Below are 16837 nucleotides of genomic sequence, written 5' to 3'. Positions count from 1 at the left end.
CCACGCTGGCCGCCGCGCTCCGCGCACTGTGCGCTGCACACTCTGGGCCGCCGCCCCCGAGGCCCAAACACCAAACAGACCTCAAGGTCCTTGCTACAGACTCAACCTCCGGTTGCCCGCCTCGCCGCTGGCCTCTCCCCGGGAGCCCGCTCCGCTCCGTCTGCGGCCAAAGTCCACACACAATCCACCTTGTTCGTGCTCTCGCGCCCGGCCGGACACCCTTCCTAGCCGAGGCGCCCACTGGCCACCCTCGGGCCGCGGCCTTGCCCGGGGCTGCAAACCTCCTCCCCTGCACGGGACCCACACAAAGCCCAGTGTCCTGACGCTTCCACCCGCAGCCCCCTGTCCCTGGCCCCGCTGCCCTGCACCTGTTCCTGAGAAGGGCTGCATCTCCGGGCGAGCCGAGGCAGGCCGGTGGGCCCGGGCGGAGGGTGCTGGGGAGCCGAGGTCCCAGGGAGGCCACAGAGGCTCGGCCGGCTAAGCCGGAGCCCCCGCAGGCGGGCGAGAGATCTCAGAGACCAAGGCTCTCCTTGTCGAGCTCTTGCCTTTTCCTCCTTCTCCTGCAAGTCTTAAACACTCACACGCCGAGAGTTCAGCTCTATAAATCCTGCTCCTCTTTCCCATATCATAATTAAAAAAAACCAGTAGGGGAGGTTTTAACTTTTATTGCGATTTCTGGAGTTGGGCTGCGGAGCATATATTAAGTTTACGCTTATGCACTCTCGGCGGGGAGGGTCCTTTAAGAAATAAAAATCCATCTTAATATCCGCAGACGAGAGATAATTTTTTCCCTCCTCTTCACGCTGTTTCTTTTGAAGACTCCCTTCCAGCGAAGCGAATAAATAATCACCATTGCTTTAGCCATGATCCACGGCCCCAGGGCCCCTTGGTGGACTCTGGCCACCAGACTGGCCCTCACCTTGGCCCTGTGAGAATGTACCCCATTCCCCAGGATATGGGGGGGCACCCAGACCCATAGCTCTGTGGCCACCCACCCCATAAGCCCACCAGCTCTGAAACAGATATTGGGGCAGAGAGACCCAAAGCACAGAAGTCGTTCATTGGTGAATTTCGGCCCATCAGGGATGTTGTCTCCAAGCCAGGCACTCCTGAGCACCCAGCCCCTGCCTGGGACTCCCTTCACTCCAGCTGGCCCCGGGCTTCTGACAGCCTGAAAACTCAGAGACTGCTAGGGGCTCCCAAACTGGGGAAGCCCTTGCCTGCCTCGCACCAGCTGGCCTTCCTCTCTGAAAACCTCCCCATTTCCCCAGGATCCATAGGGCGATTTGAGCACTTCCTTCCAAGGGAAGAGATTTTTTTTCCCCTACCAAGGGCTGGGGGACAGACAGAAAGACAGACTGACAATTTCAGCTGGGGAGAAGGAAGGCCCTATTCCCATTTTCTCCTCTAGTCTCCATGGGGTCTCTTCGTACAGGAGACAGGGAAAACTACACGAGTGTGCACAAAAATATATACAGGGGATCTGAGAGAGCCTGGAGGAGACAGAGATATAGAAACAGAGAACCACACTCATCCAAGGTTACATATAAGCCCCCAGCAGACAACTGCGTGAATACAGAACTCCATGTACATATTGTGTTCTGGGGACGTGATTTTGTTCCCTTGTCTGAAAGTTTATAATGTTTTAATAATCATAATAATTCCAAAGTAAGAGAACCAAGAACCTGGCTTTCTCTTTCCCAGTCTCTCTGAGAACGGGGGTGTATCTCCCCATTCTCCCTGGGCCTCCTCAGTTTTCTCTGCAGGCAGAGAAACCTCGCTGGAGAGCCCTCTCTCTAGTAACCAGGACCAGAATTGAGCAACCAGAGGGGCCAAGGAGGGGAAGAAGCTTTGCAAAGTTGCACATTGCTTGGATTCTCCCTAACCCAGACCCTCCCCTCCTCCCCCTGGCATCAGCCAACAACTTCCCCAGCAATATGGTAATGGTGGGCGCTGGTAGCCTCCTTTCACCCAGACATTTCCACACAGCGCAAAGACAAGCAGCTGCCTGACAGGCACAGACACAACACACCAAGGCCTACGGGCAACAGACAGCTAAAAAGAGACCAGAGCCAGATTCTTGCCCTGATGTTTCCCAGTAGGGTAGGTGTGGGGGGTTTCTACTTGGACTGGATGGCTTTCCTCCAGCCTACTAACACCCTAAATATGCCCGTCTCCTGGCGATGGAGATATAGAAGGGGAAGGCGAGGTGGCTGAGCTGGTGCTCAGAGTTTCCCAACTCTTAGGACCCCAGGCACCCCACTCTTCTAAGGAGAAGCTCCAGCCCCAGCCGACTGGAGGCAGATTTTTTTCCTTGGAGGTGGAAAGTAGGAGAAGCTAACCCTTCCAGAGACTCCTTTCTCTTTCTGTGGTCTTCTCTCTCCTAATCATCCTGCCCCACCCTGCTACCCAACTGAGCTGGCCCGCCAGGCCACCTCTTACTCAAATTCCTGAATTTCCTTGGAATTGGTTAGACCTTCTTTGTCTGTCTCCATCAGGTGGGCCCAGGAAACAATAGCTGCAGGAAAAACTCCTCTCCCTCAATCACGGGGATGGGGACAGGCTGAGGAATGGACAGGATAAAGCGGGGTTCTCCAGACTTGTGGTGTAGCCCCACTCACAGCTAGCCCGCCTCAGTCTGTACCCACTTTGCCCTATCTAGGAGGGGGGCTGGGGGCAGTCCCACTGGGGAGGGTAGGAGCAGGATAGGTGGGTTGGGGGCCCTCGACGATAACCGACTGATGTAACTCAGGCAGTTTCTTGTTGCCGAGTTCAAAACTCAATCCCAACAACATGAAACTACCTAAGCCACAGATCAGCTGAGCAAACAGGGCGGGAGATTCAGCTTTGCATCTATCAGGAGGAGAAGGGAAGGGGGTTGGGGAAGGAAGAAATTCAGCCCCGTCCCCCTTTCCGCCCTCACGACCTCCCTAAGGACTAGAGAGTAGACTTTGGGTGGCTGGGTGGGTAGGGGATCTGACTGCCTCATCAGCTGCTAGTCTAAACAAATCGCTCAGAGAGACTGGTGAAATGGGACCTCCAGCTGCCAAACCCCCGCCCCGCCCCCAGCACCGCAGTGGAGCTACCCCCCTGCCTCTGGCCCTGGCCCTGGGGGAAGCTGGAGTGTCCTTCCACTCTCCAGCTGGGTCCCCTGTCTTGCCCTTCTGGCTCTCCTGTGCTCTCCTCCTAGATTCCCTCTGATCTTCTCCGTCTCTCAGCTGGGCTCTGGCTTCCCTTCGTCTATGTGTGGCTGAACCACTCCAGAGCCTCTTCCAATCAGGCCACTTGCCTGGCAAAGCCCCACGGCCAGGCAGAGTGGGGACCGAGAGCCTGGCTAAGGCTCACGTCCAAACCAGCAGAAAGCAGGAAAACCTAAGCTTCAAGCTCCAACACTCTCTAGCCCACCCTCCCTCTGCTTCCCCCAGCAGACGACCAGAATGAGAGACATCTAGACCCATGTGTCGAACTCAAGGCGACCCTAAGTGACCAAGTAAAGAAAGAAGCCACAAACCACCAGTTTACCCCTTTGACCGCCGAACCCCACGGCAACGGGCTGGGGACGGGGAGCTCACGGCCACTGCCCTCCACTGCGAGCCGCCACAAGGCAAGCCTGGGCTCTCAGCAAGCGCGGATGCGCGAAACACCTTCCACCCTGCTCTGCCCACTGCGCGCTGGGCACCTGGGGACGCCGCTAGTCCCCACGCCACCGCCAAGAGAAGAACAAGAAACCGCTTCTCTTACCTTGTCGCTGCCTCGTCCTCCTCCTCCTCCTCTTGCCGCTGCCCGTGCTTCTGCTGCTGCTGTCGAGGGGGGGTGGCTGAGCTCCTTGTCCCCCTCCGTCAGTTAAGTTTATTCCTTTCCTTGGATAGGTGGGGGGCTCTTGGGGTTCCCCCGAGCAGCGATGGGGTGCGCCTGGCCCAGCACCCCAGGCAATCAGATCCGTCTGCTCCTCAAGATTGCAGTTTGCTCTCTGCCTCTTTCCCTCCTCCAGTCACCTTTAAATGCATCTTTTACTGCAGCACCACATTATATTTGCAGATCATAAAATCCACCTCTCGCGCGCACCAAGACCGTCCTGACATTACTGTTTTATGACCTTGACTTATTGTGGTCACCTGGATAATATTTAAATCAACGTTATGGTCTCTCACTTACATTAAACCCGCCAAGAGACGTTCTAGAAAGGCTCTAGGAGATGACTCAAACACAAAACACACATCCACACACTCAGCCTCTTTGGGGGGGAGGGTGTCGCTAAAAAAACGCTAAAAACAAAAAACCACCCATTTGAGGATTATGAGTCTGGAAATTTATTAGGATTTTTTTCTCCATTAAGGAAGCTACATGCAAAAGATACAACATACAGAATATCTTTAAATAACACAACTCCCAGACAGGGACAGGGCGATATTTGGGGGAGGGGCACTCTGTCTTTGCTTCACTATGTTCTATTTTAAATTAAAAAAAATTTTTTTGCTCCTCTGGATGGAATTTCTGAGATGGCAGTGCATGGGGGATGTAGGGGTGCTGGGAGAATGGGAGAAAAGCAGAAAGCAGTACAAATACGAGACTTCAAGCAGATTCTCAGAGCGATTGGGAGGTGAAGACACAGAGAGGGTTTGGTGCAGGCGCTGGACGCTACGACAAACACACAAACACTAGCCGAACTTTCCAAAACGTCTATTATTCTAAGGAGGAAATACAGCAAGGAAGGAGCGATTCTGACTGTGCTCTTCGAGATTACAGACCTTCTCTGGTTGATTTTTTTCCCTTTTTTTCCCTATAATTGGGTGGATTCGACCTTAACTTTGCCTGAAGAATGGGGTGCTATGTGTGAGTGCGTGGGTGAGTGAGGGGTTGACACACACACCAGCCACACTCCCACCCTCGTCTATGCAGGCACACCACACCCCACAACCCAGCACCCCATTTCTCATGCTTTAGGTGGACACATCTTCGCAGCACGAACCATGGGTCCATTGAAAGGAGTGTCTGAGGTCTTTGCCTTTTTTGCAGGCGTGTTGCATTGATACTCAGGGAGGAAAAAATATATATACCACCAGGCACAAAGGGAGGAGGGGCGGGGAAAAGGAAGGAAGGGGGGAAGAGGGGGAGTGGGAGGGGAGGCCCCTCGCTCAGGTGAAATTAAAATTGGAGGTCAATTCCCGGATTCGATTCTCTCGGTTCATTTTCTTGAGTTTCATTCTGCGATTTTGAAACCAGATTTTGACTTGTCTGTCTGTAAGGTTAATGGTCTTGCTAATCTCCAGGCGGCGCTCTCGTGTCAAATACATATTGAACAGAAATTCTTTCTCCAATTCCAGCGTCTGGTGTTTAGTATAGGGACACCTCTTCTTCCTTCCGCTCTTTGCTGTCAGCCAATTTCCTGTGGTGTTTTCTGCCTTTATCTCCTCTGTTAAAAATAACATTGTTTACATAAGTATCCCTCGAAGAGGCAACCCTCGCAGCACTGCAGCCTTGGCCAGCTTGCAGTGGGGGCAGCTGAGGGAGCACAGAGGAGCTGTTCTCCCCCCACAGGCCTGGCTGGTGGGGTCCTCTTGGCCTCAAGGCTCTTAGAATTTCTTTGGGGTCTAGACTTACAGGGGAGAAAGACAGAAAGTACTGCCTCCAACGCGTCTATTAAATTTAATCACCCAATCCACCTTGACCTAGCATGTTCTGAGTACTCCTGCTCTCCCTTGGCTTGCTGACCCTGGTGTGCACTCTAAGCCTCACCAGACCCCGCCTCCTCTCTGTTCCTTTCCAGCTCTGTAAAAATCCAACCAGAAGGAAAAGTGTTTTCCAGGCCTCAGACCGGGTGGCAGAGGCCACCTCGCTGCCCAGAGCAATTTCCAGAGAGCTTTGACCTCTTTCAACGCAGTGGAGGGATGTCGCCCCAGACTCTGCAGCCAGAGGCCATTGCAGCCCTCTCTGCATCAGATCCCCAGCCCTGGCTCCCACCTGAAGTGCCACAGAGCGACTCTACCCCATTGGATCTCCCATTGCCAGCTTTTCCTATCCCGGCCATTTCCCCCAGGAGTAACTGAGGCAGGGAGCTTGTGCAGGCAGCAGAGGTCAGGGGCAACAGCTCTGGGGCATGCTGAGGAGTCCTCAGACAACTGCCCTGGCCAGAGACCTAAGGTCAAGGGAGAGAGAGATCCTGAGGAAATGCAGCCTCCTGGAAATCTCCTGCCTAGTCTATGTAGATATGTATGCGTGCATGTTCATGTGTATTTCTGCAGAGATACACACTCCTACACATATGTACATACACACAGGGATATGTACATGTGTCTATTTATATCAGGAGATGCTATAAGTGTGGTGTGTATTTCCCTTTCCCTTATCTACAGCTTCTCCCCCCAGCACAAATTCTTGCTGAAATGAACCAGCCTTGCTCCTCAAGCAGCAGAAGAGACCTTGGCCATCTTTTCTAGGGAAAAACCCAGAGTCCAGAGACCCGAGAGGGGCACCCAGCAAAGGACTCTGCTGTTGGCTCTGTGCTCTATCTCCCCTTCTATGCCAAATGAAACTGCCAGGTTCCTGGATCTTAGCTTGATGGGGAGTGGGGTGGGGGTCCTAGGGGAACCAGGAGGCATCAGAAAATGCAAACTTGAGGCTGCAGTTTAAAACACTTGAATGTCCTTAATTCTGTTCCCACCTCTGCACCTGCAGCCTCCTGCCAAATTGTTTAAAGGCTCTCCACATCTAACTCTGTGCCATTTATTTTTTATTGGGGTTGTTGGGGTCTGGGGGAAGGGGAGAAATTACAAATGGGGAGTCTGGCCCAAAGCCCTCTTGCCTCTGGCCTGGTGGAGGCACCAAAATGAAGGGGGCAGGCAAGAAGGGAGCAGGCAGAGTCAGAGGGATTAGTTGGGGTGGGAGGGTTTAGATGGTATGGGGATGGCAGGAGAGAAAGGGGAGCCTACCGGAACGGGGGCAGTTTGAGCTAGGAGGTAGGCTTGTTAACCTTGACTTTTCTTTTGGTGGGGCTAGAACGCAGCTTTTCCTAACCCTAAATCTGCACCCCAACCAAGCTCGGGGTGTGGGGAGATGGTATAAAATTAAACTTTTGTGCTGCACATGTGCCACCACCAAGGCTTCGTGGGTATGCGTGCCTCTCTCCCCCTCCCCCTCATGAACACACCCGTGCCCACCTTCTGGCTAGGGTCTCCATGGGCTGATTTGCCAAGGCCACCTTTGATTTGCAGAGGAGACCCAAGAGGGCGAGGGTCTGCCCTCACCCGCCAAAAGAGTGCGTATGCATGTATGAGAGGGCATGTGTGAGTGTGTGTGAGTGTGACACAGGTCACCTCCGGGCATACGTGTGGACCGCATCCATATACAAAGCACCATAAGACCCAGGCTGCCCCCAGTCTGCTCAGTTTTCACTGTTTCATCTGCCTCTGTACCCAAAGAGCCCTTCTTACACACAGCCTCCAGTAGCCAGTGCTGTGGGGAGCAGGTTTATCCCCTGCCCGCACCCCCCACCCCCACCCCGCCAGTTGGGCCTTTTCTGATGCTTTTTGCTCCAACTTTTCAGGGAAAGTCCCCTCAGCCTCCCTCCACTGCTCCCGTTTCCTCCACACTTTCTCCAGGTGTCAGAGAATGGTCCTGAAGGCCCCCAGTACCTGCAGCAGAAATGAATCTTGAACCCCGAGCTTGAACTCTGGCTAGGCTTTCCCTCGCCACCAAAATTACAATAAAATCCAACTAAAGCCTCACTCCCTTTCAGAAGAAAACCGCTTACCATGCACACAGAAATTTCCCGACCACTCATGTGTAAGCTGCTTTTGGAAACCAACGGGGAAAATTTTTTTTAACGTAACTATAAAAAAAAAGGAAAAAAATTTTCAAAGGGGAGACAAAAAACTTAAACATTCCAAATGCCCTGTTCCAACGCCATACGCAGCCTGGGCGTCTGGGGGAGGGAGGGACGTGGCGGGCAGCCCTTCACCTCCACCTCTTCCGGCCCCAGCGCGGCTGCCAGAGGCCCCCGGCCGAGCCAAAAACCTCAGGAGCCCAAGCCACACGCACAAATCAGACCCACAAACAACAAATCGCGCCTCGAAGGAAACAATTTTCAACTGGGAAAACGCAGTAAAGCGAAATGCCCCTTCTCCCAAGCCTTACCTAGTCCCTGGCCCAAGATCGCCATTTTAAGCTTTTTGCATGCTTCTGACCTGAGCGGGGGTGGGGGTGGAGGGGTGGGGAGGGGGGCATCAGCCTCCCAGGACACCAACGCAGAGCAAGCAAACCAAAGCCAGCACGCGCCGGGGATCGGTCCCCCGCCCTGGGCAACACAAGACGCTGCAGGCTGCCCGCCGTGCGCACCACCCCGGTCTCGGCGCCCACGGCCGCTGCCGGCCGGCACCTCCACTTCGCCGCTTACCTTCCCTAGCCAAATGAGGCGCCACCAGCTTGGCGCTCAGCAGGCACGAGTCTCAAGCCAGGGTCGCATTCCCAAGACCGTCCAGGGCCTCCTCGGCCCAACCCTCTCCCTGCCCCCGCCCCGGCCACGAAGACCAAGTGCCCGAGCGTCCCACCCGGGCCACGGCCCAGGCGGCCTTACCTTTCGCTTCGTTATCCGAGGTGTCTGGGCTGGAGTCGGCGGTTTTGGCCCGATCCTTTTCGCTCTCCAAGGGGCTGCCTTTTGGGCCCGCCAGGCTCTGCTCGGTCTTGATCTCATTGGGGCTGGGGGTCTGGCTGTCGGACTTGGGGGTCTCAGGGAAACTCACTTTACCCCGGAGCTGGGGAGACTCCAGATGTTCGGCGCGCGGGTTGAGACTGGCCCGCTGCTCGAAAGGGGCTTCGAAGTCGTTGGCCCCGGCACAGTGGGGAGGCTTGTCCAGCGCGGAGTAGCTCGGGCTGGCGCGGTAGTAGCTGGGCACCGGCACCTCGTGCTCCCCGAGGCAGGACTCCTGCAGGGGGTGGGAGTAGAGAGCTGCCTCGGGGCCACTTTTCGCCCGCTTCTCTGCGCTGTACATGCAGCAGACATTCTCCTCCTTGACACTAGGTGGGTAGGAGCAGGAGGATAGCGGCCTGCCAACAGGTTGTTCCAGGCGGTAGGCGGCTTTGGGGTCGCCCCAGGAGTCCAGCTGCGAGAGGTAGGACGGGTAGGTGTTGAGGGCGAGGTTGGGGCTGCTGCCCTCGTCCCTCTTGGAGATCGAGGGCGCGAGCCCGCAGCCCCTCATCACCCCGCAGTTGAAGTCACTCCCAGATTGCATATACATGCCTGCGCTCCGGCTATAGCGCTCTCCTCCGCCCGGCGCAACCAAGGGCTCCGCGTACGAGTTCGGAGTTACATTGCGAGGGCATGTCATTTTCAGAGACAGGGGTTTTTAAGGAGCAATACTACTGCGGAGGAGCTGACATCTTTTTTTTCCCCATCCGGAAGGGGGGGCGGTTGGAGGGGCGGGAGGGAAAAGAAGGGGAGGGGGGGAAATATCAGCTCCATAATTATCCGCGCATTCGGCCCTCACCATGTGACGGCTAGACCAATGGGATTTGAAAATGGCCTTGATGATTCAGACGGCCGTGACGTCAGCGGGGTCAAGTTGTCTGCAGGCGGAGCGCGCAGCGTGGAGTAACAGCGCCACCTAGCAGCCTCCTCGAGGTAGGGGCGCCGGAGCCCTTCCCCGCGAACAAAGGAAGGGCCCCCGGGGCGACTGGGGCAGGAGTTGGGTGGAGGGGGGATGAAGGGGTTCTAGGGAGAATGGGGTTTGTTTACCCGGGAAGCAGCCTGTAACTCTTGGGGAGAGGGGAGCGGAGAGGGGGAAAATGCGGGACAGAATGAGAGAGCGAGGCAACTCGGGGCTCAAAACAGTCACATTCAAACTAAAAGGTCAAGACACGATTCAGGTACTTCTTCCCCTCCTCACCTCCTCTTTTCCTCGCCTTGGCCCCCGCCCCCACTTCTTCCCCTGGGATGGGAGTGGGGTGAGGTTTGGGGGAGGGATCCTGCGGGCCGAGAAAGGGAGAGAAAAAGTTAAGGAATCCCAAACGGGACTAAAGTTTCTCCTCTCCTGCGTCCTCCTTCGTCGCGCTCGTCCCTTGGGGCTGGGAGCTCAGCTCGGGACCTCCCGTCACGGAAGTTGGTTGAGTTGCAAGTTCCCTGTGGGGATTGACGGGGACTCTCCAGTGTCTGGGGCAGGCCAGGGAGGAGGTCAAGATGACTTAAGGGCTGCTTGGGAGAGGGGGATTCCGAGGGGATTTAGGGGTCGCGGGAGGAGGAAGCCGGCAACCAAAGGCACCGGCTCCCCGACCAGGGTGTGCGGCCTGGGCCTGGCTGGGTGGGTGGCTCCTGGGTTATCAACTCAGGGGCAGGAAGGCTTTGGCCTTGGAGCCGGTTCGGCTGCTTTGCTCCAGGCCCTGGCGGCCCTCGCTTTCCAGTTGACCTTGCCCCCACGAAAACAGGGAGCATTCCCAGAGAGAAAGAGGGAACCCGCGGGGCCTCAGGCGGTTTGGGGGAGTCACGTATCAACCGGGAAACCAGGGCAACGGACGCGACAAAATCCGACCCAGAGAAGTGTCCTTTAACAGAGCGAATGAGCTGGGGGCGTTTTTGAGAGGAGAAGACGGACCAGTCTATTTTTGTGGTTATTTTTTTAATAAAGGGAAGCGAGAAATAAGGGACAAGGTATGTTTCAAATAGTTATTTCCGTTTCTTCATCTCCTTTCTCACAAAGCGAACTAAACTCTCCACCCTTTCCTCAGGAAACGGAATCTGGAGTATAACTTGTCTTTCAGGTCGCCCCACATTTTCCCCTGGACCGAGCCATGGGTTTCGACTTTCCGAAGGGCTGAAGCCTGGCCAGGAAAAGACCGGAGCTCCAGACACCCTGGCGCGGAGGAGTGAGGAGGCTGGATCACTTCTAGGGAGGCCCAAGCCCGCGGCTGCTAGAAGACGACTTCGGAAAGAAATCCGCCGAAATCTGTCATCCAGAGAGTGAGAGACAAGGCGCAGGGGTCCCCGAACCCCGGGAAAACTGGAAGAAAATGTGTAATGTGTGACTTGCTGGCAGGGCCAGCCAGGGGAGATTTGAAATGCTTTCGTGTTTTCATTTACAGAGGTCGCCATGGGCTCGGCACAAGGGGTTGGCCCCGGCAAGGTTAGCCTGTTTAGGCCCCAGATGAGACTTGGGACGGCCCCGGTGGCAGTCAATCCAGGGAGCCATTTGTCCCACCCCGCGGGAAACGCGCAGACTTTATGGCCACTCTGTTTGTATTATCTGCGTAAGTCTTTCCCCGCCAGTTTGATCGAAACTGTTCGCTTTTACGAGGACCCAACGAAAATTCCCCATCATATTTATCAGCCGAGGATAAAAATTTAGTATGGGAACTGATATTTCCTCATTTATGGGGCGATGAAATTAAAGACCAAAGCAATTGAGAATTATATGGCTTTTGGGGGGGTTCCCTCCCCCCGCTTTCACATCTCCTTTATTTTCCTGCCTGGTGTCCCTGTCCCTGGAGTTTGGCATCCCAGTCTCCTGCCCTTGCCCCCTATCTTGGGGTCTGCTGGGCCCTCTCCCCCAGACCCAGGTGCCGGTTGACCACCTCAGCTTTTCCTCGTCTTTCTCTCGGTGTTAGTAGCTGGGGGCCGGGACAGCACTCCCTGAGCCTCTCTGCCCAGGCCAGGCTGGGATCGGCTGGGGCTGTGGAAGGTTTCCAAGAGCCTCGAAGGGGAAGGGTCTGAGCCCAGCCCGGGAGGGGGTGAGGGAGGCGGCAGAGTGAAGGAGACAAACTCCAGATAACCTCTCAAAAACATCATGCCCCACAGCTTAACCTGGGGAACCAGCGGGAGAGAAGCAGAGTCACTCGGCTTTGAGACCTGTCTCCCCTACCAGCCCGACCCCCATCCCAAACTCACTCCTTACCTCAGCCCTGGGTGGGGATGGAGTCGCTTTCAGAATCCTTGCTATTATTAATGGAAATAATCCCCCTGGGAGAAGGAGCCTCGCGCCTCCACTCCCATCTCCTCACAAGAACGAATAGTGTTTAAAGTTGAAATAATTAGAAGTATGATAAACATGGCCCATTAATGAAAAAAGAAATCAAATTCATCAGCCTAAGTGGGACCCCCGGTGGGACAAATGTTTGCCTTTAATTACGCAGGATAAACGCAAACCCGGAGCTGTTAAACAAGAACCCGAAGACGCCGACTTGAATAACTTGTTGGGTTTTTGCAGACTTGGGATTCTGCACCAGTGGAGACGAAAGGAAGGAAGACGTGAGGGTGAGGACGGGGAGAGGGGAGCATTTGTGCGGGTCTGGGAAAGTACAGTCAGGTGTGGGTCCCAGCCCTGCCCCCTTGGGCTCCGTCTTTCCCGAGGCACGAGCAAAGGCTGTTTCCGTCCTATTGTCCAGGCCTGGTGTTCAAAGGCATTCAGGCTGCCACGGCCATCCCACTTGCCGCCTGCCGCCACTGCTGGGCGCCTACCGGCCAAGCCCCACCGGGCCAAGACCCTCAGGCCTGCACCCCAAGGGAATTGGATTGGGGTCCAGAAGAACTCTATGTTGCTAAAATCACCCTGTTAAGCCATTTCCCCAACTTTCCGGGAGTGCTGCATCTATGCCTGACTCAGAGGCTCCCTCTTCTTGCCTCAACTTGGGGGATGTGAAAATCCAGGGGCTTCAGGCCAGAGCGGGCTCAGGCTGCACCTACCTTTTGACCAACCCCCCCTACCCCGAGAGCTCTGGCCCCCTGTGCCCTTCTTCCCGGTACCTAGACCCTGGAAGTGCAGCAGGGATGAGCAGCTGGGCCTCCTGCCGCCAGTGGGACTGTGACCAAGGGAGAGGTGGAGGGTGCGCCTCGCAGACTTCAGGGTGGTCAGCGGGTTCCAGACGGCAGGCTGAGGACTGGGGCGCTAGGGGTCCCCATGTGAAAACAGAAGAAGGAGAATCTAGTGCTCGATGAACAGAAAGGAACCTCGGCTGCTTTCCAGGCTCTAGCCCTCAAAGCACCCCAGAGGCACCCTGATTTCTCCAAGGAAAATTAGTGGAGCTTCCCCACAAAGCTAAGGACGTCATCTAGGAAATTCCAAAGGTGAGGCGAAAAGAAGAAAGAGTGTCTTTCCCTTTGGGATAAAATAATAAAATAAAATAATTATACTGTGTGTGTGTGTGTGTGTGTGTGTGTGTGTGTGTGTTGAAATCTCAAGTGAAATGGAAAACAAAATCACACCAGTGGTTAAAATTGCAGGGTTTTTCCCTCTTGTTTCGGAGGCCCAAATAAATCATTCTCTTCTCAAAACTTGAAGGAAAGATTTGCTTTCTTTTTCTTCGCTAACACCGGGCTCTGCTCCGGCTGAATTGGGAGCAGAAAAATCCCAGGCAAAAGACAGAATGCACCGAAGCCCCCCAAACGGATTTTCAAACAGGTACAAGAGGAAAGTGGGAGGCTGAGGACGCTTGGAGGGGCCTCTGGTCTACTCCGGATTTCAGTGCCACCCTGGCGGCAGCCTGGCCATCAGAGTTGCTCTCACATCTGGACGTTGTACACGTTTGCACCCAGATGCTATGGAGGTTACCGCCTAGACACGTAACTGACTTGGAGCTTGATTGTATGTACAGGGCCACAAATATTCACTTTTACCCAAAAAATGTACTCCCTACGATCCCCGCATCCCGAAGTCTGATAGCCAGCACAACTGCTTTCTTGCCCTGCCGAAGCCAACCAGTTATTTAACTTTGCCTCCTGAATTGAAACCAGACAGCAAACACATCCAGTAGAAGCTTTGGGAGGAGGACGGATGGGATGATGTCTTTGGCGGGCGGGAGGGGGGAAGCCTTGCTCCCCACTTTATGGTTTGCGCCCAAGTTGCCCAGTGGGTCGTGTTTCCAGCCGGAGTCAGGGCTGTGGTCTGCCGGCTTACTTCGGAGAAAATCGCACTCCTCCCTTAGCGGCTAACTTCCTTTTCGAAGATCTTTGTTTTCCATCTTTTTCCCCCCTCTTTCTTTCTTTTTCCATCTTCCTCCTTTCTATTTATTTGCTTCTTTCTCTTTTTCTCTCCAATTCATTTGTTTCCCTCTCTTTTTCTGATTCTTTCTCTTTCTTGTCTTCCTTAGTTCTCCCTTCTTTCTTTCTTTGTTATACAATTTATTCTTTACTCTTTTCTTTCCTCCTAAATGCTTTCCTTCCCCTTGACTTTCTCCCCTAGCTCTTCTTGTTTTTCTCTGTTGCGCTGGGCACCGTGAGGGGGAGCGCGCCAGGCTTAGTAGCAACCCTTCCCAGCCCCACTGCTCAAGCTTGGAGTTGACCTTCGCCCGCCTTCAGCCTTAACTCGGCTCCTCACAAGGCGAAGTGTAGGGCTGTCAGCCGCTGGCAGCCAGGCCTCAGCAGTCACTATTAGAGGGAAGGAAGAGCAGGCGCTGGGGCACATCCTGACCAACTCCGCTGGCTCCCTGAAGTGCTCAGCTCCAGGGCTTAGGTATCCTCAAGTCCATCACCCCGAAGAAGCCTCATCCACCAGGCCCGTCTTTGGAGAAGTTGCTGCATCTTTGTCCTGACTTCCAGAGATGAACATTAAAATAGTCCCTGTTTGAGCCCACTTGATACCCCAAGGCTGGAGCTAGGGGAAATGAAGGAGTGAGGTCCGTCGGTCCCAGGTGAGGGGCAGATCCAAGGGGGTCACTCGCAGGCTTAGCAGTCCAAGGCCACGTCCCTATACAGGCAACTTTGTTCTTCGAGCTTCTGGACTGCAGCCCCCTGGCCTGCCTTCTCTCTCGGTCGGTCCTAGAGTCACTGCAACCTCTGGGCAGGCATTTCTTGTCGTTTTGAATTCTGTCTTCCATCAAACCTTTTGTGGACTTTGCAGGAGGCAGGGTTGCAGGGCTGTGTGTGCAGAGACTCTCCCAAACTTAACAGTCTGAGTCAAGGTTATGGGTCTCCACTTTGTGCAGTGGGTTGAGGGTGTGTGCAGGGCTGTGTGTGTGTGTGTGTGTGTGTGCGTGTGTGTGTGTGTGTGAGAGAGAGAGAGAGAGAGAGAGAGAGAAAGAGAGATGCCTACAGGCTAACAAGAGGATGTGATGGGGAAGACCTGGTCCAATTGACATTGTCCGAACTTTGGGGTTCTGTAAGGGTGTGTCTCAACAGCAGAGTGGCTGAGACTTTCCTAGCAGCCCCCAAAGCTGGATCCAAGGTGGGCCTCAGGAAGGATTAATCCCAACCTTTAAGCCTTGTTTTGCCTTAGTTAGAGATACAGCTCCAGACACCCGCCTCCCACCAGGACCCCAGAACCTCTCTCTCCCCAACCTCCCAGAGACCCTGAGACTTCGTTCCATGGCAAGACCAAAACTTTAAGTTTTTTAAAAAGAGAGGAGGAATCTTGTAAAACTTTTATGCCAAACAAAGTTATAAAAACTTCCCGGGCGTTGCCTTTTCCAAAGGTTTATATGAATAATAAAGAGTGCAGTCGCGTGCACACAGTTCTGGCGGGCTCTGAGCTGGGAGGGTTCAGCAAACAGCATTATCCAGCCTTAGGGCAACAGGAAACCCCAGGGGCTGCCCCCTTGAGGGAATATTGGCCCAGAAACGAATTGCCCTACAGATTCCGGAGAGGGGCGGGGAGAGGGAAGGGGTGGCGCCCTTGACTCCCTTGAAGTTCAAAGTTCTTTGTCCTGGTGAGAAAAACCCTCTCTGCCTTCAATCCACTCGAGAAATTATTCCCCAGGTAGTTTCTCCTCCTCCGATTGAGAAACGGCTCCAGGTATTCCCCAACTCCATTCACCTTTCAGACACCTAGTCTGTAACTTTCTTGCTTGCCTAAAGCAGAGCTCCCCATCTTCCCCATCTGGGACACCTAGAACCTGCGGGCTTTCTCTCAGAGGCGCTTGGCTGGGCTCTGTGAACCGTCTTTCAAGGCGCCCTCGCATCGCCATCCCCCAGCAACCTGGGGGTCTGCGTGACAAAGAAACACCAAACCCACTTCTCCTTTCAAGTCCCCCAGGTTCCCCCTGCACCCCCAAAGCCCATAGTGGGAGGGGGAGGGGCCCAGAGTGCTCTCTCAGCCCACACCACTTAATACCCTTGTAAACTCCCACGTGCGCTATAAACTTGGATTTTTACAACCAACATTCCTCCTTAGCTCCGGGAAACTTTGAACTCGGCCTCGGGTTTATTTACTGGTGGGGGGGGGGGGATTGGGGGACTGGGAGCTGAGAAAGGCTGGAGGAGAAGAGGGGGGGAAGGAGGTTGCGGGCAAGGGGGTAATGGAGTGGGGGTATGGGGTGTGTTGGGGGAGCCAAGACTGTCCACTGCAGATTTGTTTACTATTTAGGGCGGAAGCATTTTCTAACACAGGCCAGATTGGGTCGTTAAGGGCGAAATGAAACTGCGTTTAGAGGCGCGGGGTGGGGTGGGGGCACTTTATGGCGGCGTCTAGACGAGGCTCTTTTGTTCCCGGGCAGAGCACGGCTGGAGGGGATTACCCGAAGAGGTTGAGCCCAGAGTGCCCCTGACCGCCAAGGGGGGTCGGACATCCCGGGGGCCCGAAGGTGGGTTTGTTGGGGGGGGGACAGAGACCTCTTTTTTCTAATTTTTAGAAGGTCACCGAGGACTGGCAGCTTCCTGGGCTTGGATCATAGAAAGCTTTTATTTTTCTTTCACCATGACACCCCGCCTTCCTTCAGAAATCCCTTCTAGAGCTGAGGATCTTTTCTGGGCTGCATATTGCAGGGAAAGTGGTAGCTTTGGATTTTAAATATTTTTCTCCAAAATCAAGAGCCATTTAGAGATCAGTATTTTGCTTTATAAACAGGTTCATTCTATATAGTTATCTCCATCCTATTTTATTGGAAACACGGCTGGCAGGCCAATATCCCTTGTTATGACTAG

The 16837-nt window shown here is 54.5% G+C and overlaps 2 protein-coding genes and 1 long non-coding RNA gene across 6 annotated transcripts in view; 1 reads left to right on the top strand and 2 right to left on the bottom strand.

Annotated features, from left to right (window-relative positions):
- The window catches only part of LOC137775366 (homeobox protein Hox-C6), a 64545-nt gene extending 60722 nt beyond the window's left edge, over nucleotides 1-3823 (bottom strand). The window contains exon 1 of the mRNA XM_068561176.1: nucleotides 3742-3823. The gene's annotated coding sequence lies outside the window, so the exon portion shown is untranslated. The remainder of the gene's footprint in view (nucleotides 1-3741) is intronic.
- A 471-nt stretch (nucleotides 3824-4294) lies between these two features.
- HOXC10 (homeobox C10) lies at nucleotides 4295-9402 on the bottom strand. Its single transcript, XM_068560432.1, has 2 exons — nucleotides 8573-9402; nucleotides 4295-5413 (listed from the first exon to the last, which is right to left on the bottom strand). The coding sequence occupies exons 1-2, from the start codon at nucleotides 9321-9323 to the stop codon at nucleotides 5136-5138; spliced, it is 1029 nt and encodes a 342-aa protein (XP_068416533.1). The 5' UTR covers nucleotides 9324-9402; the 3' UTR covers nucleotides 4295-5135.
- Nucleotides 9403-9767: 365 nt separating this feature from the next.
- On the top strand, nucleotides 9768-13224 carry LOC137774989 (uncharacterized). Of its 4 annotated transcripts, none has more exons than XR_011075959.1 (3): nucleotides 9768-9861; nucleotides 10543-10639; nucleotides 10750-13224. It is a non-coding gene; the product is annotated as an uncharacterized lncRNA (long non-coding RNA). The 4 variants fall into 4 exon arrangements; XR_011075958.1 differs by lacking the exon at nucleotides 9768-9861 and having other exon boundaries at nucleotides 10108-10639; nucleotides 10750-11235; nucleotides 12118-13224; XR_011075957.1 differs by lacking the exon at nucleotides 9768-9861 and having other exon boundaries at nucleotides 10108-10639; nucleotides 10750-12238; nucleotides 12948-13224.
- Nucleotides 13225-16837: the final 3613 nt, after the last annotated feature.

The sequence above is a fragment of the Eschrichtius robustus genome, chromosome 13 (assembly GCF_028021215.1).
Source record: "Eschrichtius robustus isolate mEscRob2 chromosome 13, mEscRob2.pri, whole genome shotgun sequence".
Taxonomy (NCBI): Eukaryota; Metazoa; Chordata; class Mammalia; order Artiodactyla; family Eschrichtiidae; genus Eschrichtius; species Eschrichtius robustus.
Note: the sequence above shows the minus strand (reverse complement) of the source record. Positions and strands in the feature narration are given on the sequence as shown.

Coding starts and splice junctions, on each gene's coding strand:
- HOXC10 (XM_068560432.1), bottom strand. CDS start 9,323: ATGACATGCCCTCGCAATGTAACTCCGAACTCGTACGCGGAGCCCTTG. Junction 5,414..8,572: donor CTCGGATAACGAAGCGAAAG/GTAAGGCCGCCT, acceptor TATTTTTAACAG/AGGAGATAAAGGCAGAAAAC.